The 22,568-nt window shown below is 32.8% G+C and overlaps 1 protein-coding gene across 1 annotated transcript; it reads left to right on the forward strand.

The window, feature by feature from the left end:
• Positions 1 to 591: 591 nt before the first annotated feature.
• Positions 592 to 14,903, forward strand: LOC132741074 (dnaJ homolog subfamily C member 1-like; the record flags this gene model as incomplete). Its single annotated transcript, XM_060729158.1, is given in 10 exon segments — positions 592 to 749; positions 4,559 to 4,660; positions 5,596 to 5,643; positions 6,337 to 6,508; positions 7,339 to 7,630; positions 9,221 to 9,360; positions 10,175 to 10,294; positions 12,281 to 12,344; positions 12,942 to 13,408; positions 14,841 to 14,903. Coding segments are annotated over 8 exon segments (1,338 nt in total), but the record flags the coding sequence as incomplete, so codon positions are not given.
• Positions 14,904 to 22,568: the final 7,665 nt, after the last annotated feature.

Genomic DNA, 22,568 nt, shown 5'->3' on the forward strand with positions numbered 1-22,568 from the left:
CAACTCCTCAATGAATTGAGATAGAGTAAAAGGCTTTTCAGCTTCGGTTACTAGTTCCCATATGATCGACCTTAGGCCATTTGGCGATGAGGGGGACTACCACTCCCCTTCAAACCCCCCAAACAGAACGGGGTACATCCCCCTTCTGGCAACCCCCTGATGTAACATTTTGATGGGGGCGGCGCCGAAAAAGGCTAGACGGACATTTCACTATTGAGACGGTTCACACCAAGACGGTTCACACCAAGACGTTTCACTCCCAAATGGGAGTGAAACGTCTTGAAGACGTTTCACTACCTTTTTATACCAAAATTATTTTGATACTTGTCATAATTATACTAAAATAGCCCTAAAATATTGAATTGAATTGAACTAAAATAGACTTTAACTTTAATAAAAATAAATAAAAAGGGGGATTTCACTTTTTTGTTTTTCTGCTTGATGCAACAAAATAGGGTGGGAGGGGCGGGGAGGGACAAAAAGCTGTCAAACACGTCTATATGAGGGAAAAGGGTAATATGGGTACTGTACTGCCTTTTGAATTCAAGTCTTAGAAGGGAAAATCAATACGAGAGTCTGATCTACAAAAAATGTCAACTTCCGGTTGCCACCGAAATTTACTTTTTATTTTATTTTTGGCTGTTTCATTATTGAATTTAGTTTTCTGTTGGGATACAGACAACCTAGAACTTTATGATTTAGTCGAAGAAGTGAACGAAAACTTTTATGATGTCTTAGGTGTAACAAGGGTAAGCGTCCGAGTTTGTTAGGTAGTGTTATAGAAATCGGATATAAATTTTTAACTACTAATTTTAGTAGGGTACTCAGTCTTTCAATGTATTTATAAGACTTAAAATACTTAGTTTAAGGTTTATTTTACTGGTATTTACTGCTGCATCTTTTCATAAAAGTGTACAATTCATTGTGCTGTTTGGAACATGTTGGGTCCTGCACCCCCTCCCCTCCCCCAAAGTGATACGCCCCTGTAAACACTGTATTAGAAATATTTTAATATTTAATCACGAATGGGATAACTGCTACAACGATAAAACTGGTTTTCAAACAATTTTTACATATCTAAATAAAATACCTTTTACCATCAAGTCTCAATATAAAGCTAGCCGTAATTACCGACGTTGTAGAAGTTTGTCCATCATTAAGGAAAATTTGCATGTTCTATGAAGGAAGTGGCTAGCCGTACGGGCCTGTACGGCTAGCCAAAAGTTCTAGCCGTACGTGAGTCACGTACGACTAGCCAGGACACACTGTATTGGCTAGCCGTACGGCATTTTCAAAATTATATGGAAGTCGAAAATGCATATGTTATTTTATGAACCAAGAAACAGCAAAATTGTCTTCGTATGTTTACTCACGGATTTATATTACATGTAAATCCGTGGTTTACTTTGTAGAGATTAATCAACTTGTTGGCTACAGTAAAAAAGGATGAATATCGATCTTTGTCATCTCAAGACGTTGAGAAAAAATACGCATTTGGTCGCAGTTAAATAACATCAATTGAAATAGTTTACAAATTTTGATAATCCTTTTTTGTTTCATCTTGATTTTAATTTTCGACACCTTTAAAATGAAACAAACAAAAAAAGAAAATTATTGTTGCTGGGCTCTGAAATTGCGTCAATTACCGACGGTATAGAAGTTTGTTAACATAAGGAAAGTTTGCATGTTTCGTCAAACGCATTTTAAAATTCTATTGTCAGTCCCTGGGTAAGCTTTAATTCAGGCTAATTAATTGATTGTGCTGTTATGTTCGATAGTTATCTACTGTATTTGAAAATTATACAATTAGAATTTATTTTGCATTTCACCGTTTTTTGTTTTTTTTTCGTTTTTTTTTTTCAATGTTCTTTTTAGCCACTCCGATCATTATTTATTCGATCCATGATTGTGCTTAATTAACAAAAGTTCAACAAACCATAATCATGAGGCATAAAATAACATATGCATGTTCGACTTCCATATAATTTTGAAAAGTGCCGTACGGCTAGACAATACAGTGAGTCCTGGCTAGTCGTACGTGACTCACGTACGGCTAGAACTTTTGTCTAGCCGTACGGGCCCGTACGGCTAGCCACTTCCTTCCATGAAACGCATTCTAAAATTCTATTGTCAGTCCCTGGGTAGGCTTTAATAAAGGCTAATTTATTGATTGTGCTTTTTGTTCGATATTTATCTACTGTATTTGAAATTTATAAAATTATTTTTGCTTTTCACCATTTTTCTTTTACCATTTTTTTTCAATATTCTTTTAATCTATTTATTTATTCCGCTCTGATCATTATTTATTTGATCTATGTGCTTAATTAATAATAATGATTTAACAATACATCTTTCATACAAATAAAACAACAAATCATAAGCATGAAAATCAAGGACGTTATAACTTATAACATGCAACTTTGACACTTTTATCAAGATAGATTATACAACGCTTGTTCGTATTCATTTTTTTACAAAATGGCGGATCATCTTTATTAAAGTGAACACACTAGGACAAATGCAGAAACATGATTAAAATCCTTGTTTAAAGACACAAAATAACATATGCATTTCCGACTTCCATATAATATTGAAAAGTGCCGTACGGCTAGCCAATACAGTGTGTCCTGGCTAGTCGTACGTGACTCACATACGGCTAGAACTTTTGACTAGCCGTACGGGCCTGTACAGCTAGCCACTTCCAAAGTAAAAAGGTTAACTGTTGGAAGTTTTCACAACTTTATTTGAAGATTTTGACCCATCTATCCTGCCATACTTGCATTTTAGGGATTACCATGATATCATAGTAACCTCTGAAATTACCCAAAATGGCAGACATTGGAAATTGTTTAAAAAGTGACATTTTAATTGGATCTTTTGAGAAAAAAAAGAATTTGACACACTGTTTTTGAAAAAGTTCACTTGTTAAATAGAAGAAAAATCTCATTTATGTATGAAACAGTGTATTTATATTTTATTCTATCACTCCGCATGATTTGTCACTATAGACAAAGAAGGAAAAAAAAACGGTGTTAAACTGCCAATAAACACTGGTTAGGGACTACTTGTATATGCTGCTTTTATGTTTTCACCCACGATTATATAGTTTACAAAGCCTTTTAAGGCAACAATAAAAAGCATTTTTATTTATATTTTCAGTTCTTATAATATTTTCTTTTCATATATACTGAAATAATATCTCATATCAGTTAAAAAATATTTTGACAAAACGGCGCCAATCCTTAAGCAAGCAGCGTAATGATGTCATCCTAAGTAAACAAATCATTCATAAACAAGCTGACGTTATTTCATACATGCATACAAGAATGATAAAAGGGGCCCTGATGTAAACACAATACGACGTAAGTTTTTATTGTTGAAAACGTGATAGAATAACGTTTTTTTTTTATTATTTATTTTGTTTCATAATTTCTATATGTTTGCAACAGTAGGGTGCAAAAATCGAACAGCATTATACAAAAATCGTCAACGGAAGTTATTTCCGCTTGAAAAAATAACATTAGTGATCTTCCTTATTTTATCGGGATAGAATCGAAATAACATTGGCCTGAGAGGTGTATATCGGCTATTTAACACCGGTTTTGATGCGAAAAAATTAATCACTCTGGCCTACGGCCTTCGTGGTCAATTTCTATGCATCAAAACTCCAAACCGGTGTTAAATAGCCGATATACAAAATTCAAATAGCATGAAACATCTTCTAGCAGGTGTCTACCCAGTTTGTTCAAATAAAAGCCCAGGGGTCAAAATTGGCCCGCCCTGGGGGATCATTGATTTTCATTAAATGTATATCGTAAAAACTTAAAAAATCTTCTTAGAGCTAGGGCTTAGATATTTAGCATGAAACTATCTGAAACATCTTCTAGTGAGTGTCTACCAAGTTTTGTTCAAAGTTAAGCCCTGGGATCAAAGTTGGCCCCCAGGGGGTCATTAATTTTCCTTAAATGTATGCATCTTTTGGAAATGTTGTTAGCAACCACTAATGTTTTCATACATGCACTATTTCAGGTACAAATATGAACTTTATGATATCAGTTTAAGATTTAGATTTTATTTCTGCTTTAAAAGCCTTTTGTTTATAGTTAGCAATATTACTTGTTCCTTGTCATGGAGAGTTACATTTGTATTTATATTCAGAAGCGATTTCAGGGCCATCATAGCACTCTTGTTTTATTATGCTGTTGGACAGCCCATTTAATTCATTTAAAATAAGTTTTCTGCCTGTTATATTCAAATATCATTTTTAAAAAGTCAATCAAATTTGTGAATTGCTATTCAAAGGAGTTAATCATATAGTCATCATTCATGCTGGTAATTAAGGATAAAGATAAAGGAAAAAATAGGCCAAAATCAAATTGTTTCTTATGTTGACAAGGTACAGAAAAGTATAACAACAGAAATTGAGTGCTGATTTGTATAACAAACAAACAAAATCATTTTTATTATGCCTGCTGTCCCGCTGACATAGCAGTGGACTTTTGTGTGTTGTTGCATTTGTGTCCTTCAGACATGTTTCTAGTTTCTATAATCGTTACAGAGTGCATCAAACAGTGAAATCAAGAAGGCTTACAGAAAGAAGACATTGATTTTACATCCTGACAAGAATGAAGCTGTAGATGCAGAAGAACAGTTTAGAAAGGTACATTGTGTCAATAACATGCAATTGTTTTAAGGGCACACTATGTCTCAGAAGTAATGTTTTATCATGTAGGTCAAACACATGTTTAATAGTGTTGCAAACATATTCGATAAAGTAGCGCTGAACATTCGTTAATACATGTATACCTGTTACCATATAGGTAGCAAAATGTATACAAAGTACTGGTAGTATTTTTACTTCCAGACAAAATACTTAATCCCTATAATTATAATTATTGCCAAAGTGCAAAAGAAAGATAAGATAGTTCATCTATATAGTTAACTCAACTCAACTCATTTATTGGTGATATAAGCCACTGGTCCTTGACACATAAATGTACAATACAAAAACATTCAGTGTGTACAAAATAGTTACATTAAATTTAAAATAAGTAAATATATAAAGTTAATGAGTAACTTTTTGGAAACTGTAAATATCAAAAATGAATTTCTTGCTGGAATGGGCCTCTAAGTTTTAATTGATTTAAGGTTACATTCGACAGGAACGTCTGAAAATTATTTGAGATTTTTTATATACATTGTTTATGCAATAGAAAATACAGTGAGTCATATTATTTTTTTCAAGGCAGAATTTAGTGCCATTTATAAGGTCAAAATACATTCTTTTTCCACAATTAATGACTATTTTTGAAATGAAAAAAAATTGGGACTCACTGTAAAAATAGACATAAAGATCTTTAAATTTCTTTAAAAAGAAAAATAAATGAATGAACATAAAGTTTGATTTTTTTTTTATATAATAGTATAATCCTTTCGAGGAATACAAATGAGTTATTTATTGATTTTGTTTTGCTATTTTTATCAGAATTTTTGTTTGAGTTAAGTCTTATAATATCAAGACAACTTTAGAAATATATTTATTTTTTGTAGGTAAAAATAGCTTTCTATACCTGGTTTATGAATTGTTCATTTCAGCTTGTGGCTGTGTATGAAACATTGAAAGATGAAGAAAAAGAGAGAAAAGTATGAAGTCATTTTTCTATATTATCATTATTTATATATTATAAACCCTTATGATATTGGAAGTTGGAACATAAAATGATATACCTTCGCAACTGGTTTGATTTTTGTATTTTTGATACTAAACTAGGAAAAGTATATAGTTTCTGTGTATGTAAAGTCTAAGAAAGGTAGCAGGGATCATATGTGTACTATGTCAGTAGTGATAAGCCTTTGCTACCAGTATATAGCACTTTATATACATGTAAATCTGTACATAGAGCTGTACTTAGATCAGAACACAGGGTTACATACAAAAAGCTCTGAAATCTGACCAGTTTCTAGACAGGTTGAATGCTCAATTTCACCATGTTAATATCTAGGTCATTCCAGATTCAAACTTGTACAAGTCCAATACACAGATTCAGTAATAAGATGCTAATGAGTTAGTATTTAAGATTATAAAAGTGTTTATCACATAAATAAAAAAGTACCATAGATTGAAAGCATCTCAAAGCTTCATGCATTTACAAATAAAAGTTTATTGTATGTTATGTACATTTCAATGATTTTAGATAAAACACATTACATACACTCTTGAAAATCAAGAATCGTTTTTAATGGTATAGAAGTACGCTTCTTACAGGTTTTTTTACATGTTCTTCTATAGCCTTTGTTTTACAAAATGAATAATAAGATTATATTTTCTACATTTAGGTATAATCATGTACTTGACTTTGGTTTGCCTGACTGGAGACAGCCTGTGTATTACTATAGAAAAGCTCGTAAACTTGGACTCCTTGAGTTGGCCTTGGTACTATGTCTCATTGTAACTATAGGTCAATACTTTGTTATGTGGGCAGTCTACCTGGAGAGAAGATTAGCCTTGGTAAGGTCATCATTTCTTTATGTTCAACATTTGCTTGTTATACACATAATTTTAGAATAAATGTGTAAGGTTTAGTTCTTTCTAATATTATGTACATACTGTACACAGTTAGAAATAAATTCAGCAAAATATTTTTATTCAGGTTAAGATGTAACTTGCTCAGAGACTTTGTTATGATGCTTTTTGCCAAAAAGAAAAATGGTTGATAATAAATAAACAGGATTAATGGTTCAGATAAAAGAACTTTTTTTTTAAAAGATTACAAAAAAATTCCCAAACAAATTGAGCACATTCAGTGCTTTGATTTTTTATTATGCTCCTGGGCATATAGTTAGTAAACCGTCTGTCTGTCCTTATCGGCAAGTTGGATTTATCTTACGTTCTAAATGTACATGTACCTGCTTCATAATTTACACACATAATTATAAAAACAAAGTACATGATCTTTGCAAGTTACATAACTATGGCTTCCATTTTTCCAAGTTATTGCCCTTTTCAGCACTTTAAAAATGAATATGGTGAACTTAAACCGGCAAGTGTGATATATCTATTTATTTAAATGATATGTTCCATATTTGGTAGGTGGAAACCTTAAATGGATCTTCTTCCTTTGGATTGTTATATAACTGTGTCTACAATTTTTTTGGCAAATTTGTCTTTCCATAACTAAGTGAATGGGTAAATCTTTTTTTGAAAATTTGCTAGTGATGACAATCTTGGCTGGGGGCATTTGTTTTTATCAAACATTTTCTTTAACAATTTCATTAAGAATACTGTTTAAAATGCATATTAAGACATCTCTTTTTTTAAATTTTATTTTGGAATTTTAGGAAGATTTTTTCGAATCAAAGAAGAAAAAAGAGACAAAGAAAAAGAAATGTAAAGCAGTTGTACTGAATGAGCAATTAGAAGAGGATATGATGGAAACTCTACGATCTATCCCCAAACCTAATCTCCGTAACCTGTGGCCTATTACAGTAACTATATGGACCTTTAAAACGTTGGTTGCTCTACCAACGATGGTGAAGGAATGGCAAGAGAAGAAAAGACTGATGAAAGAATGGGAGAAACTCAAGAAAGAAGAGAGGGAGAGACAGGAAGCAGAATATAAAGAGGAATTGGGTAAAAATATTGGAATGATATTAATTTATTAACCAGGTTTTCTGTAGGAAAAAAAACTGGTCATTAGATTGGTATACATGAATGTTAGTAAGTGGTCTGTATTGTTTAGTCAGCTATTGGCTGGGTGCAATGTCTTCTATATTTTTGTAAGGGATATCAAGTGAACTTTCACAGCTTTATTTTAAATAAACAAGCTCCAATAAGGTATAAAACCTAAAATCATAAAATTTGAAATTAAGGCCTCAAATAGTGAAAAAATGTCCTTTTTGGGCCCCAAACACATGTTTCGTTTGAGAAATGTTGTTAAAAAAAGTGACCACTTTTTTGGCGCAGTCCCTATCAAAAGATATATCAGGGGGTTGCCAGAAGAGGGATGTGCCCCCTTCTGTTTGGGGGGTTTGAAGGGGGGTGGCAGTCCCCCTTATTGCCAGGAAAATTTTGGACTTGTGAGAGGCTAAAATTGACCCCAGATTGATCATAAAGCATTTGACTCTATCCCAATCCATTGAGAAGTGGCAGCACTTTGAAATCAATTTTGATGGAAAAAATCTACACAAAATAGTGATTTTTGGCAAATTTGAGATGTCCCCTTGTCATGTTAACAGGAATTTAAGCTTGATCATGTTGTTACAAAGGCAATGGTCCAGTCAACATTTGTGCCAAGGTTGATTAGTATTGAAGCAGTTTTTATAGTTTTATAGCAATTTGAACTTGTAACGGGAGACATTCAATGAAAACAGCCATTTTTCACAAAATGCTTATTAAGTAATGGGTTAAAACTGAAAAACATGCAAAAGACAATGAAGATTCATACTCAAAATTAAATTGAAACTTGGTTTTTAATGTGATTCTTAATCTGATTGAGTTAAAATCATGAAAAGATTGTTCTCAAAACATATTTTGAAAATTTGCATGCACATGATTGGTTTAGACCTACTGTATAAGTGTTTTTTCTGTGGGCTCCAAATTCTGCAGTTTTTCCAAATTCTGGCATGTTTTTATTTCTGCGGACTTTATTTCTGCGGCACATTCTTTGACAAAACATGATTTAAATTCTGTGGCTCATCTTATCAAAGTCTTAATCACATTACTCTACCTATTTTATTTGCATGTACACATTCGCATTAAAATTTTGTTTATCGTCGTCACTGCAAAACTATATAATTATTACAAACAATTATATTGTTTGCTGAAACTGACCGCAGAAAATGCAGAAATAAAGTCACCGCAGAAAAAACCACTTATACGGTAAATCATATGGTACACAAATTATAAACAGATATTTCCAGCCCCCCTCCCCCCTATTGTAAAAAAGTTATATATGGTTTCCTGTAAGATGTACCTTTCAATTTACATTTTTGATTCTTTTCATTAGGTTATCACTTGTCTGACAATTAAAAGCATGTTTTGTTTTAACTGCATATTCAAAATCCATATTTACATGAATGCAATTTGTCTTGTAATTTTCATTTCTTTCAATGTTTACAAAATTCTATGGCAGCAATAACTCCATACAAACCACTGGAATACACTTGAAATACTATTTGATTTATAAGTCTATTTATATAATAAAAATAAATCTATTTTTAGAATTGAGGAAACAGAAACGTAAGAATAAACCTGAACCACGTATTGCGGAAGCTGTCGAAGCTGTCCCTGCTCCTGTTGTTTATGGTGATCTGACTATACAAGAACAAGACACTGGGGATACTTACAAACAAACTGTCAAAGTGAGTTGTGTTTTTACATCATTCAAACACTGTACTTTGGTAGTTTAGCGCGGAGGAAGGTAGTCTTGTACAAGTGTAACTCTCCAGGAACGATGGGTAGGAAACTACCCGCCTATATGACTGAAATACTGTTGGAAAAAGGCGTAAAATGAAACAAACAAACAAGCAAACAAACACTGTAAAAATGTTTCCCAAAATATGTGACACAGCAAAATTCTGTGGAAATCTTTAGCAACAAAATGTATTACACTATATTATTTTAAAGTTGACATGCTAAAATATTTTTGTTTAAGCAAACAAAGCTGTAATAATGGGTGTGTGGGTGGGAGATAAATTCAAATTTACATACGATACAATGTGTTGTTCTATCAGTGTGTTAAAAGCTTCGATAGTGATAACACGCCGTTACTCATTATTTATACTATGTAGTTCCTAATCTACCAGTATGTAAAATATTGCTGTTAAAACTGGCTTATTGATATTTTTACATCCTGTATTATCTTAAACATAAGTTTGATATGTTAAATCATTAAAAATAACCTTAACGTAACGTAAATAAATATATTTTTTCTGTGTCTGACTAAATAGACAATATTAACTCTTACAGCAGCATTTTCTACCCCATGCAACCAAAGCAACCAAAATAAGCCAACATATTCTTACTGTCTGATCATGGCATGTACTGGTAGCTATTCTGAACACAAAAATGAGTTTTTACAATCAAACAAAGAAACTTAATTTTTTTTAAATTTCATTTTGGAATTGCTATAATTTTAGATATAAAATAACAATAATTTGAACATGAATGTTTTAGGATGGAGCATGGACAGATGAGGATTATGTTATGTTATCTAAAGCTTATATCAAATTCCCTGGGGGAACTGCCAAACGATGGGAGAAAATTGCTGAGATGGTCGGTAGACCAGTTGGGGAGGTAAGATTAATGATACTTATATAGTGAATACTCTGTAATTCAAACAGGCCATATTCCAGAATTACCCTCAAAAACAGATGATTTACTAAGTCTTGAGACTCTTTCCTTCTTTACCTTTACATGGATTCTTGTCAGTTTCCCCAGCCCCTATCAAATGATAGATCAGGAGCATAACATGCATGGTCTATCTGTTTTGCTGCAAGTTTAAACATGTAGTAACTTTATCATTAGACAGAACATTTAAAATTTATTATTTATTAGCTTAAAGCCTTCATGTCTAAAAACAGCATAAAACCAACATTACTCCAAGCAAGAGTTTTGTTTTGATCTATTCAAATATGACCTTGACTCCCAAATGTCATGGAATTACAGTGAAATCTCTAAGTTTGGGAAATTTCACTCTAATGTTTTTATGTAATGCATGTACATGTATTAGAATATTTAGGACAGGTACATTTGTGTTTGATGAAGACTTGGTATAATTGTTTTTATGGAATATTTAATAGTGTATTGTATCTATCTACATTTTGACAGTCTACCATATAGTTATGACATGGGTTATTAGTTGTTTGGGGTGCAAAGATTCAACATTCCTTCGATTCAATTCCAGATTATGGTTTTTGATTCAATTAATTTTGTTCTATTACTTAGGCTATGCTAACATTATTTGTGTCGCCTCTACGGAGTAGTGGCGACATATAGGGATCACTTCTCCGTCGTCTGTCTGTCCGTCCGTCTGTCTGTCTGTCTGTCCGTCTGTCCGTCCGTCCGTCACAAAACTTGTCCGGACTACTCCTCATAAACTACTGGTGCAATTTCATCCAAACTTTACAGGAATGATCAGTACCAAGTCTAGTTGTGCATATTGTCAGGATTTTCCGGTTCAATGATTTTTGTCAGAGTTATGGCCCTTTAATAATTTTTAATTTTAAAGTTTGTCCGGACTACTTCTCTTATACCACTAATGCAATTTCAATGAAACTTTACAGGATTGATCTGTAGCTCAAGTCCTTGCGCATATTGCACGGGTTTTCCGTTTGAATGATTTTTGGCCGAGTTATGGCCCTTTGATAAAAAGGTTTCTTTTTCTGTGTGTTGCCAGATACACAAAAGCTTGTCCGGACTACTCCTCATAAACTACTGGTGCAATTTCATCCAAACTTTACAGGAATGATCAGTACCAAGTCTAGTTGTGCATATTGTCAGCATTTTCCGGTTCAATGATTTTTGTTTGAGTTATGGCCCTTTAAAAATTTTTATTTTTAAAGTTTGTCCAGACTACTTCTCTTATACCACTTATGCAATTTCAATGAAACTTTACAGGATTGATCTGTAGCTCAAGTCCTTGCGCATATTGCACGGGTTTTCCGGTTGAATGATTTTTGGCCGAGTTATGGCCCTTTGATAAAAAGGTGTTTTTTTTCTGTGTGTTGCCAGATACGCAAAAGCTTGTCCGGACTACTCCTCATAAACTACTGGTGCAATTTTATCCAAACTTTACAGGAATGATCAGTACAAAGTGGTTAGTCTAGTTGTGCACTGTCCGTCTGTCTGTCCGTCTGTCACAAAATTTGTCCCAACATGAAATTGGCCATCATGAGGCGACACATGTGATTACTGATCGCTCTTGTTTTGTAGGTTATACTTAAAAAATAATATTTATCTACACTGAGAGACACCCAACTTTAATGACCCAAGAGTGTTAACAATTGTGGTTTGTCTTCCATATTTAAACAACACTTTTTACTGTTTACATTACTGGCAAGTTGATTGGATATTAAAACCTTTAAAAGAAATGCTTGCTGAGAATATGTTTGTTTAATATCAGGAAAGGCAACAGATCAAATTGATACACAAGTCATGATAAACAGAGAATTGTTTCACTCCTAGTTGATACCAAATTCTAGTTACATTTGATTTATTTAAGTCACTTGTTTAAATGGTGGAGACAACCTTTTTGACATAATTTTTGTTTTCTTTTTCAAGGTTACAAACAAGTGTAAACAGATGAAGGGAAATTTTCAGATGAATCTCAGCTCTTCTGTTCAAGGTAAGGAGCTTCAATATAGTCTAACAGTTGTTTAAGATATTTATATTAAACTTATATCAAGGGCAGGTACATTTTATAAGTCTTAACAAATACTTTTGCAGAAGTATTCCCCCCTTTCTTACTTTATTATATAATTTTATAAAGAGATATGTGGAGCATTTTATCTGGGGGACAGTTCTTGTTAAAATGAAGTCACTTTATAATGACTTTACATAAGGTTGATAATGTCATGATATTTTTGTAAAATTTGTGATGTAAATAAAAACAGAACATCTTTAGTTCATTGTTAGTTTAAATTTATTTATTTCCTGAATATCTACATGTACTTATAAATATATACATTTACAATTTTTATATTCAAGAAAAGGATAAGAACGTAAGACTAAGTCTGACAAAATTCTCCTTTTTAGTGTATTTTTATAATGTTTTATTGTTTTAAAACAAAAGTCATTAATAAAAAAAATAGTAATTATAATGATGTTATCACAATTTTTAGAGAATGATAAAATGTCATTTGAGAAAAGCATACAATTATCTGTTAGAGGAATTTTGATGACATGTACTGAAGTAAATATTTGTTACAATTTGTTTTTACAGCTGGAACCAAAAACTCAAAGAAGCAAATAGAAATTAGTGATGAAATCATCTCTACTCTAGGTACTGAGAAAACTGGACCTCCAAAGGGTGATAATGATGTCACTGTGAGGAAAAGAAATAAAAATAAACCTCAAAGTGATTCTGTAGGCAATACTGTTTCTATAAATAGTACCAGTGTAGAGACTGGTTCCAAAGTTTCTAGTCAGAAATTAGTTATACAAATTAAAGCATCTGAAAACAAGTCTAAAATGACAAATGGTGCTGCTGCTGCTAACGATAAAACTGTTAAAGAGGAGAAGAGTAAAAACAATAAGAAATCTGAGGAAACTCCAGATGAAAAAGGATCCGATGCAGAGGCCTGGTCTCAGAACCAGCAAGTGATTCTAGAATGGGCTTTAAAACAGTACCCCAAAACTACTGAGCAGCGATGGGAGAAGATTGCTGAGCATATACCTGGGAAAAATAAGGTAAAAATTTAACCCAGGCCAGGCACTTTACTGATAGATTCTCTATTTTAAAGTTCATGGCAATAACTAACTTCCTTTACCACAAGATTTGTATACCTGTTCCAAATACATTATGGTATATCTGCTTACTAGATGGGTAACTACTTGTCTGTCGCCACTAAGGCAGGAAAGCGGACATATGACATTTGTGACTTTTTACCCAACATGACATTTACAGTATCAATGTGACCTTAAACTCAACCAATCAGTTATGTAAGAAGGGTTTATATGTCTTTGGGATTTGAAATGAATAATATATAATAGATATGTCTGATGTATTTTTTCACATTTTTGCTTAGTGTAGCAAATTAGAAACTGTAAAATTGTCTTTCATAGGTTTTCTGTACATGAAATAAAAAAAAAGAAAATAAGCATATTAACTTTTCCTACAGTTACTTATCATATTTCTTAAACAAAAAAATTCATGTTCCAAATACACAGTAATTATAGCAATAAAGCTTTTTAACAACATGTATTTTGCAAATTTTAAAACAAAACATGTTTTGTAAATAGAGAAGTAATTGCTAGTTTAAAAAAAAATGTAAATGTTTGTTAACCCTTTCATTTCAAACAAGATGGGTATACTCATCTTGCTAGCATGTTAGATGCTTATTTTGTTAAATGTGAAATGTGTAACCATAAAAGAAGTAAAATATAAAGAAAAAAATACAGTGGTGTTGTGAATATTATTGTAACATTACTTAAGGCCAAAAGCAAAAAAAAATATGGCTAGTCAGTTCTATTTTAGAAACTTTATCAGAATACCAAAAATAATTTGCTTTTGAGAAATAATGAAATTGGCCTTTAAAAGCAGGAAATGTTTATTTAGTGGCTTAAAGTTTCTGACTTCCTAAAAAATATCAGCTTAAGATTTCCCTGCATTATGAATAATAATTTAGATAAATAGGGGTGTCATAGTCAGCAGAAAGTATAACCGTTGCATCTGAGACCTCATAACTTTGTTAACGTTTGCGTTCGAATAAAATTCTTAGATTTACAACATTAACTTTAATTGAGACAAGATAAGGCATTTTGTTCGTATTTTATAGTACTCAAATTCATTTCAATACATATCTGATTATGGGTTAATTTTTTTCGTTAGGGCCATACCGTTCGAAATCAGTATGTAATTGAAAAAATACATAGTTGAGTACAATTAAAATACAAACAAAAAGTCATATCCTGTTATAAATATGAAAGTAATGTTTAGAATCAATTAAAAACTTTCCTGGTTCTTTGTCTAATACTAACCTCGGTTAACAGTTATTAAATTTTCTAACTGGTTTTTAGCTAAAAACTGACCGAACTCGTTTAAACAGATAAATGTGACACCCCTATAGATGAAGGCCAGTTTGTATGTTGTGTCAATTATTATATTTATTTTTATTTTCAGGATAATTGTATCAGTAGATTCAAGTATCTGGCAGAACTTGTGAAAATAAGAAAACAACAACAATCATGACAACAATGAACAGTGTAGTAAAAATTAATCCGCGTCATGACAAAACCAACATAGTGCCTTTGCGACCAGCATGGATCCAGACCAGCCTGCGCATCCGGGCAGTCTGATCAAGATCTATGCTGTTCGCTAATAAACACTATTACAAGTAGAGAAACTGATAGCAAACAGCGAATGCGCAGGCTGGTCTGGATCCATGCTGGTCGCAAACGCATTACGTTGGTTTTGTCTTGGCACGGCTCATATAAAATTGAGATTTTTGTTGTCAATGCATGATAAATAAAAGGACATTTGATGGTCTTTAAAGGTTTATGGCAGGTGGTCTTTGACAGTTTGTGATTTTAATTTTGTCAATAAGTTATAATGTGTTCCGACAAGTTAAAAACAATTGGATGCTGATTTTTAGGGTTCATTTTTATGTAAATGATTGCACCTTGGTTTAGAATGGGCAGTGAAATGTTATTGTTTTTAGCTCACCTGAACATATGCTCAGGGTGAGTCTGTCTTACGTCGTCCGTCGTACGTTGTCCGTTCACACTTTTCAAACAACATCTCCTCTGAAACCATAAGGCAGATCATAATGAAACTTCACAGGGATGTTCCTTGTGTGAAGCCTTAACAAAGTTGTTCAAAGAATTCCATTCCATGCAGAACTCTGGTTGCCATGGCAACCAAAAGAAAAAACTTTAAACATCTTCTTCTAAAAAACCCAAAGAGCTAGAGCTTAGATATTTGGCATGAAACATCTTCTAGTGAGTGTCTACCAAGATTGTTCAAATAAAATCCCTGGGGTCAAAATTGGCCCCGCCTCAGGGGGTCATTGATTTTCCCTATATGCATATAGTAAAAACTTAAAAAAATCTTCTTTTAAAGAACCCAAAGAGCTAGAGCTAAGATATTAAGCATGAAACATCTTCTAATGAGTGTCTACCAAGATTGTTCAAATAAAAGCCCTGGGGTAAAATTGGCCCCGCCCCAGGGGGTCTTTGATTTTCCCTATATGCATATTAGTAAAAACTTAAAAAATCTTCTTCTAAAAAACCCAAAGAGCTAGAGCTTAGATAATTGGCATGAAACATGTTCTAATGGATGTCTACCAAGTTTGTTCAAATAAAAGCCCTGGGGTCAAAATTGGCCCCGCCCCTGGGGGTCATTGATTTTCCCTATATGCATATAGTAAAAACTTAAAAAAATTTCTTTTAAAGAACCCAAAAAGCTAGAGCTAAGATATTTAGCATGAAACATCTTCTAATCTATGTCTACCAAGTTTGTTCAAATAAAAGCCCTGGGGTCAAAATTGGCCCCGCCCCAAGGGGTCATTGATTTTCCCTATATGCATATAGTAAAAACTTTAAAAAATCTTCTTTTAAAGAACCCAAAGAGCTAGAGCTTAGATATTAAGCATAGAACATATTCTAATGAGTGTCTACCAAGATTGTTCAAATAAAAGGCCTGGGGTCAAAATTGGCCCCGCCCCAGGGGGTCATTGATTTTCCCTATATGCATATAGTAAAAACTTAAAAAATCTTCTTCTAAAAAACCCAAAGAGCTAGAGCTTAGATATTTGGCATGAAACATGTTCTAATGGATGTCTACCAAGTTTGTTCAAATAAAAGCCCTGGGGTCAAAATTGGCCCCGCCCCAGGGGGTCATTGATTTTCCCTATATGCATATTAGTAAAAACTTAAAAAATCTTCTACTAAAAAACCCAAAGAGCTAGAGCTTAGATATTTGGCATGAAACATGTTCTAATGAATGTCTACCAAGTTTGTTCAAATAAAAGCCCTGGGGTCAAAATTGGCCCCGCCCGGGCTGACATTGATTTTCCTTATATGTGTATAGCAAAAACTTAAAAGTCTTCTTTGAAAAAACCCGAATAGCTAGAGTTTAGATATTAAGCATGAAACATTTTCTAGTAAGTGTCTACCAAGATTGTTCAAATAAAAGCCCTTGGGTCAAAACTGGCCCTGCCCCAGGTGTGTCATTGTTTTTAACTATATGTGTAAAGAAAAAAACTTGACCAGCTGGACCTTAGATGTTAAGCATGAAATATCTTCTAATGGGTGTCTACCAAGTTTGTTCAAATAAAAGCCCTGGGGTTTAAACTGGCCCCGCTCCGGGGGCCTATATACAGGTGAGCGACTTCAGTGCCATCATGGCCCTCTTGTTTGGAATTATATCTGAAAATACAAGAAATTTTAAGCAGTTTTTAGCTCGACTATTCGTAGAATAATCGAGCTAATGCAGTCACTCATTTGTCGGCGTCGGCGTCGGCGTCCCTGTGGTTAAGTTTTTGTATGTAAGCTGGTATCTCCATAACTACTTAAGGGAATGGATTGAAACTTCACACACTTGTTCTCTGTGATTATCTAAGATGATTGGCACAAGTCCCATAACTCTGATTTGCTTTTTTACATAATTATGCCCCTTTTTCGACTTAGAAATTCTTGGTTAAGTTTTTGCGTGTAAGCTGGTATCTCCATAACTACTGAAGGGAATGGATTGAAACTTCACACACTTGTTCTCTGTGATTATCTTAGATGATTGGCACAAGTCCCATAACTCTGATTTGCTTTTTTACATAATTATGCCCCTTTTTCGACTTAGAAATTCGTGGTTAAGTTTTTGTATGTAAGCTGGTATCTCCATAACTACTGAAGGGAATGGATTGAAACTTCACACACTTGTTCTCTGTGATTATCTTAGATGATTGGCACAAGTCCCATAACTCTGATTTCCTTTTTTACATAATTATGCCCCTTTTTCGACTTAGAAATTCTTGGTTAAGTTTTTGCGTGTAAGCTGGTATCTCCATAACTACTAAAGGGAATGGATTGAAACTTCACACACTTGTTCTCTGTGATTATCTAAGATGATTGGCACAAGTCCCATAACTCTGATTTGCTTTTTTTACATAAAATGCCCCTTTTTCGACTTAGAAATTCTTGGTTAAGTTTTTGTATGTAAGCTGGTATCTCCATAACTACTGAAGGGAATGGATTGAAACTTCACACACTTGTTCTCCGTGATTATCTAAGATGATTGGCACAAGTCCCATTACTCTTATTTGCTTTTTTACATAATTATGCCCCTTGTTCGACTAAGAAATTTTTGGTTAAGTTTTTGCTTGTAAGCTGGTATCTCCATAACAACTGAAGGGAATGGATTGAAACTTGACACACTTGGTCTCTGTGATTATCTAAGATGATTGACACAAGTCCCATAACCCTGATTTGCTTTTTTGCATAATTATGCCCCTTTTTATCTTAGAAATTCTTGGTTAAGTTTTTGCGTGTAAGCTGGTATCTCCATAACTACTGAAGGGAATGGATTGAAACTTCACACACTTGGTCCTGTGATTATTTAAGATGATTGGCACAAGTCCCATAACTCTGATTTACTTTTTTGCATAATTATTCCCCTTTTTGGATTCATAAATTCATGGTTAAGTTTTTGTGTGTAAGCTGGTATCTCCATAACTACTGAAGGGAATGGATTGAAACTTCACACACTTGTTCTCTGTGATTGTATTGAAACTTGAGGGGTTTATACCTTTTTGTACAATTTTATGTATTCATATAGGTAAGCATTATTATACTCAATGAAACACCCTTGTGACAAATTTTTGAATAGTCGAGCGTTACTGTCCTCCGACAGTTCTTGTTTTGTGTATATTAAAAGATGGTGTTGGAGTGATTACTGTAAATATACTTGTTTGACATCAATTAATGCATTACTGAGGTGACTTTACACTAAATTACTGTCATACTTCGATTACTGCTAGGTGCTAATTTATATGTTAACAATTACATTGTTATATTTTTTATATGTATCCATTTTTCTTTGCTATACATGGACATTTGAATGTATAAAATTGGAATTAAAATCTTATATTTCACTTAGTTTCAAACAGGGTGATATTATTTTTTCAAATGATAATAAAAATGGGGGATTAAAAATTTTTTAAAGCTGAAAATAAAGGGAAAAAATAAAGAAAAATTAAAAAGGGCAGGAAGGCGAAAACCTTTTTAGATCTTATTGTTTGTAAACTGATCAGCCCTTTTGTTTGATGTTTAAACAACGTACTTTTTTCCCAAAAGTACTAAAAATTTTTGATAAAAAATAGGTTTTTAATTTTCAAAATTAGATTTGTTTTTTTAAAGGGATTGATTTTTTCCCCGAATTTAGATTAAAGCCAGTCTATCTCTTCAGCTCAAAAATCTTTTCTAATAAGTCCTTATATACCTTTTAAAAGGGCAAGGGGGATTATATTTGTTTTTCCACATAAAAGCTGAAAAATAGCCATATACTCGCCAGTAAAAATAGATTACTGTAATAGAATTTACTCATATCATAGGTTTAAAGCATTTTTATTAACCTGCTATTACAATTGAGGAATGCTTGTCTTGTCATAATTGATGTGTGCTAGCAAGTTATTCTCTTAAGATTTGATGTAATATATGTGTAGTTAAGGTATATAGTATAAGTCAATTGGGAAGTGTTGGCTTTGCTTAGACACTGCAGTGAAAAAAATCTTTTAAACAATATTTTAACGGTAACCAAAGTCTACATTTTTTTTTATTTCTGAGATATTTCATTACTATTGAGCTGTACAATCTTAAAGGTCAACAATTTATTGGTGTCTTTAGTCAAGTTTATAAACTTATGTTACCAAATATAGAGTCATGCACATTTTCTTTAAATATGGAATTGTTAGTTTGAAAGGAGAGAACATGTTTGTATACCTTTTGTCAGAAAAATAATTGAAAAAATAATGTCCTTATGCTCTTTTTTACTTTATAAGACATATATTTTAAGGTGGTAATAAAGAATATTTTAATCTATTTTAGACTTATAGTTTTTTGGATGTCCTCATTTTCTTGTTCCTGACTTTTAACTAACCATTGGACACATATAGGAGCATTCATGGGTTGTTTTATATAGATTGACAGGTCATTTAGTGTATTCACCTTTGACCTGCAGAGTTTTAACAATACATTTGTGGGCCTTTGAAATTGGATCTGTTCATATAAAGTGGAAAACTTTGTAACACCATTAATAATTATGTTGACAGTTACATATATAATGTAGTATACCTGACAAAAAAAAAGAAAACACTAAAAGACTTGTATATGGATGTTGATAAGTGTGAGATACAGAAATATTTTATAATCATATCCAAGTGGTATATTATTGTTTCATCAATCGTTGAAAAACTTAAGAAAAACTTGCCAATTGACCCCAATCTTACTTGTTTAAAGGATTTCAGTATCAAAATATTAGAACTAAGTTCCTACTGCCTAGTCAGACTACACAAATGCTTTCCTGGCTCTACATGCTGACAAATCACTTCCGGTTCACACAGTTCAAAGGCTAAATGAGTTTACCACCATAGATAATGGTTTTATTACATGGAAAACACTGGTCCTAAGTTAAAATTCTAGGATTACCTTAAAGTTTATAAGCTGTTTAAATTTAGGTAAAAATTCACCTCCAGTTTGATATTGTGCATCTTTCTCATCATCTCTGCTAGTATGAGAGTCAAGATTATCTAGAACTCACCCGGGGGAATCCGGGATTTCCACTCATTTCGAAACTGATATAATATACATTAGTTGTAGTTAAGGTGAAGAAGAGCCCCTAGTGGTTGAGGGGTTGCCTTTAATAGTTGATGCATAAACATTGCAGCCACCGTTTATCCCTGCGTGATCGTAAAAAGGCGACTACTAGTAAATGCGTTCGAATTACTGGAATATATGCGCCTTTAAGCTCCTGAGATGGTTTTGGTGTTGCTTTGAAATTTGTTAATTTGAGGTCTGCCAAATTTAGGCGCCATATGACATGTGCTGTTTTGGTGCACCGTAAAACCAAACAAACATGTAGAAGAAAACTCGCAAACGTTCTCAACGTTTTAAAGTTTTAGCAGCAGGCGGGTGTTAAATTCAGTTATTTCTGACGAGATTGGCGATACTGTCTAAATGTTTATTATGACTACATTGTCTAATAAAACAGAAACTCTGGTACTCAATAGTTATGGCCCTTGATTTATCCTATGCAGATATGAACATTGATTGCGTTAAAAACCGTTGATGTCTGGTCATAGACGTAAGGAAACTTTGATGGTATTTACCACTGTTAACATATATAATCGGGGAATCTACAGCATTATTTGGCTTTATTTTTAATGCGTTTATTGGTTCTAGCGCATTTTACTGATAACGAACATCGACTTGTAACAAGAGTACTCATGTCGTACTCGACTCCAACCCACCCCAACACCCCTCCACAAAGAAATAAAAAACAAAGCAAAAAAAGATACAAAAAAACAACCAACCAACAAAGCAAAATAAATAACCCCCCCCCCCCCAAATAAAAGAAAAAAACAAAAACGAACAACAACAAAACACCAAAAATAAACAACAACAACAACAAAAGAAACCGAACAGCGGTTGAAGTCTCTGACGTCTGAATTTTATATTGACGACCTCATCCCTAGTCCCGTTTTCAATACTTTGTTTGTTGGTCAATGAAATTGCACGCATGTACGTACGTTCGTGCCTTACATATGTTATGTAGGTACGTTTGTGTATTTTCCAGCCAATTAAGCTATAAGTATTTTAATTAAGCATTCCTGTCAACTAAGTTATCAATCGAGTTGAATCATAGCAACATTTTGTGTTTCAAACTGACTTTTTTTTTCTTATCAGATCCATCAAATTACATATTTTGCTCACCTCAATTTATCTAACGCACGTAACGTTAACGTACTATGACGTGTTTTAACGTAGTAAAAATACATATCCTGTTCATTGAAACAACAAATGATAATCGCTTGGTTTAAAATATAATAAGCAAAATAGAATAAATAAGGAAATAAAATCATATAAAAATCAGGATACATACGTTATATATCTTTTTCCATTTCTTTTGAAATGTCATATTAAACATTAAAACCATCAGATCGGTACATTTGTTATCTTGTAAAGTAAATAGTTTTAGGAAATATAAACAGTAATGGTAAGCATGCGTTTAAAAAACGTTATTAACTAGAAGGACTTATAAATGATGGTTGCTGGGACGTTTGACCGGTCCTTTAATTTATTGTAAAACTTAAAGATATACAAGTATGCTTAAATTTGATATTAAGAAATATTGATAATTGCTACACAGTCTCTTAGTAAATATAAAATAAATAGTTTTGACTTCACACAAAGTAGATATGTTATGTTTAAAATTCTACACACTAATAGTTATTCACAACATGAATTTATAGTGTCATTAAAAAAAAACAACAACTGGCAGTTTTTAAGAAAGGACTAACTTACTTGACCTGTAATAGGGAACGCAGCTTCTTAACCACAGTTTATTCATTCTGTTTCTCAAATTAGACATATTTAGAAAGAATTTCATAAATTTCAATATTGTTTGTGATTAAAACATTTAACTCGAGGATGAGCATAGTACATCTTTAAGGAGTATATTGTAACTTGTTTAATCAAGTGGCGACTTATCTAATACTTGAGATCATCATATGATTATACTTTTTTTCTATCTCATTTAAAAAACTTACCAAGCGCGCAACTGTTCTATCCGCAACCAACGGATATTCTTGCAACCAGTTATTGTGTTTATAATTCAAGTGCAACGGTTTAAAACTACAGC

This window comes from Ruditapes philippinarum, unplaced genomic scaffold, assembly GCF_026571515.1.
Source record: "Ruditapes philippinarum isolate M1 unplaced genomic scaffold, ASM2657151v2 ctg2788_1_1_1_1, whole genome shotgun sequence".
Lineage (NCBI taxonomy): Eukaryota > Metazoa > Mollusca > Bivalvia > Venerida > Veneridae > Ruditapes > Ruditapes philippinarum.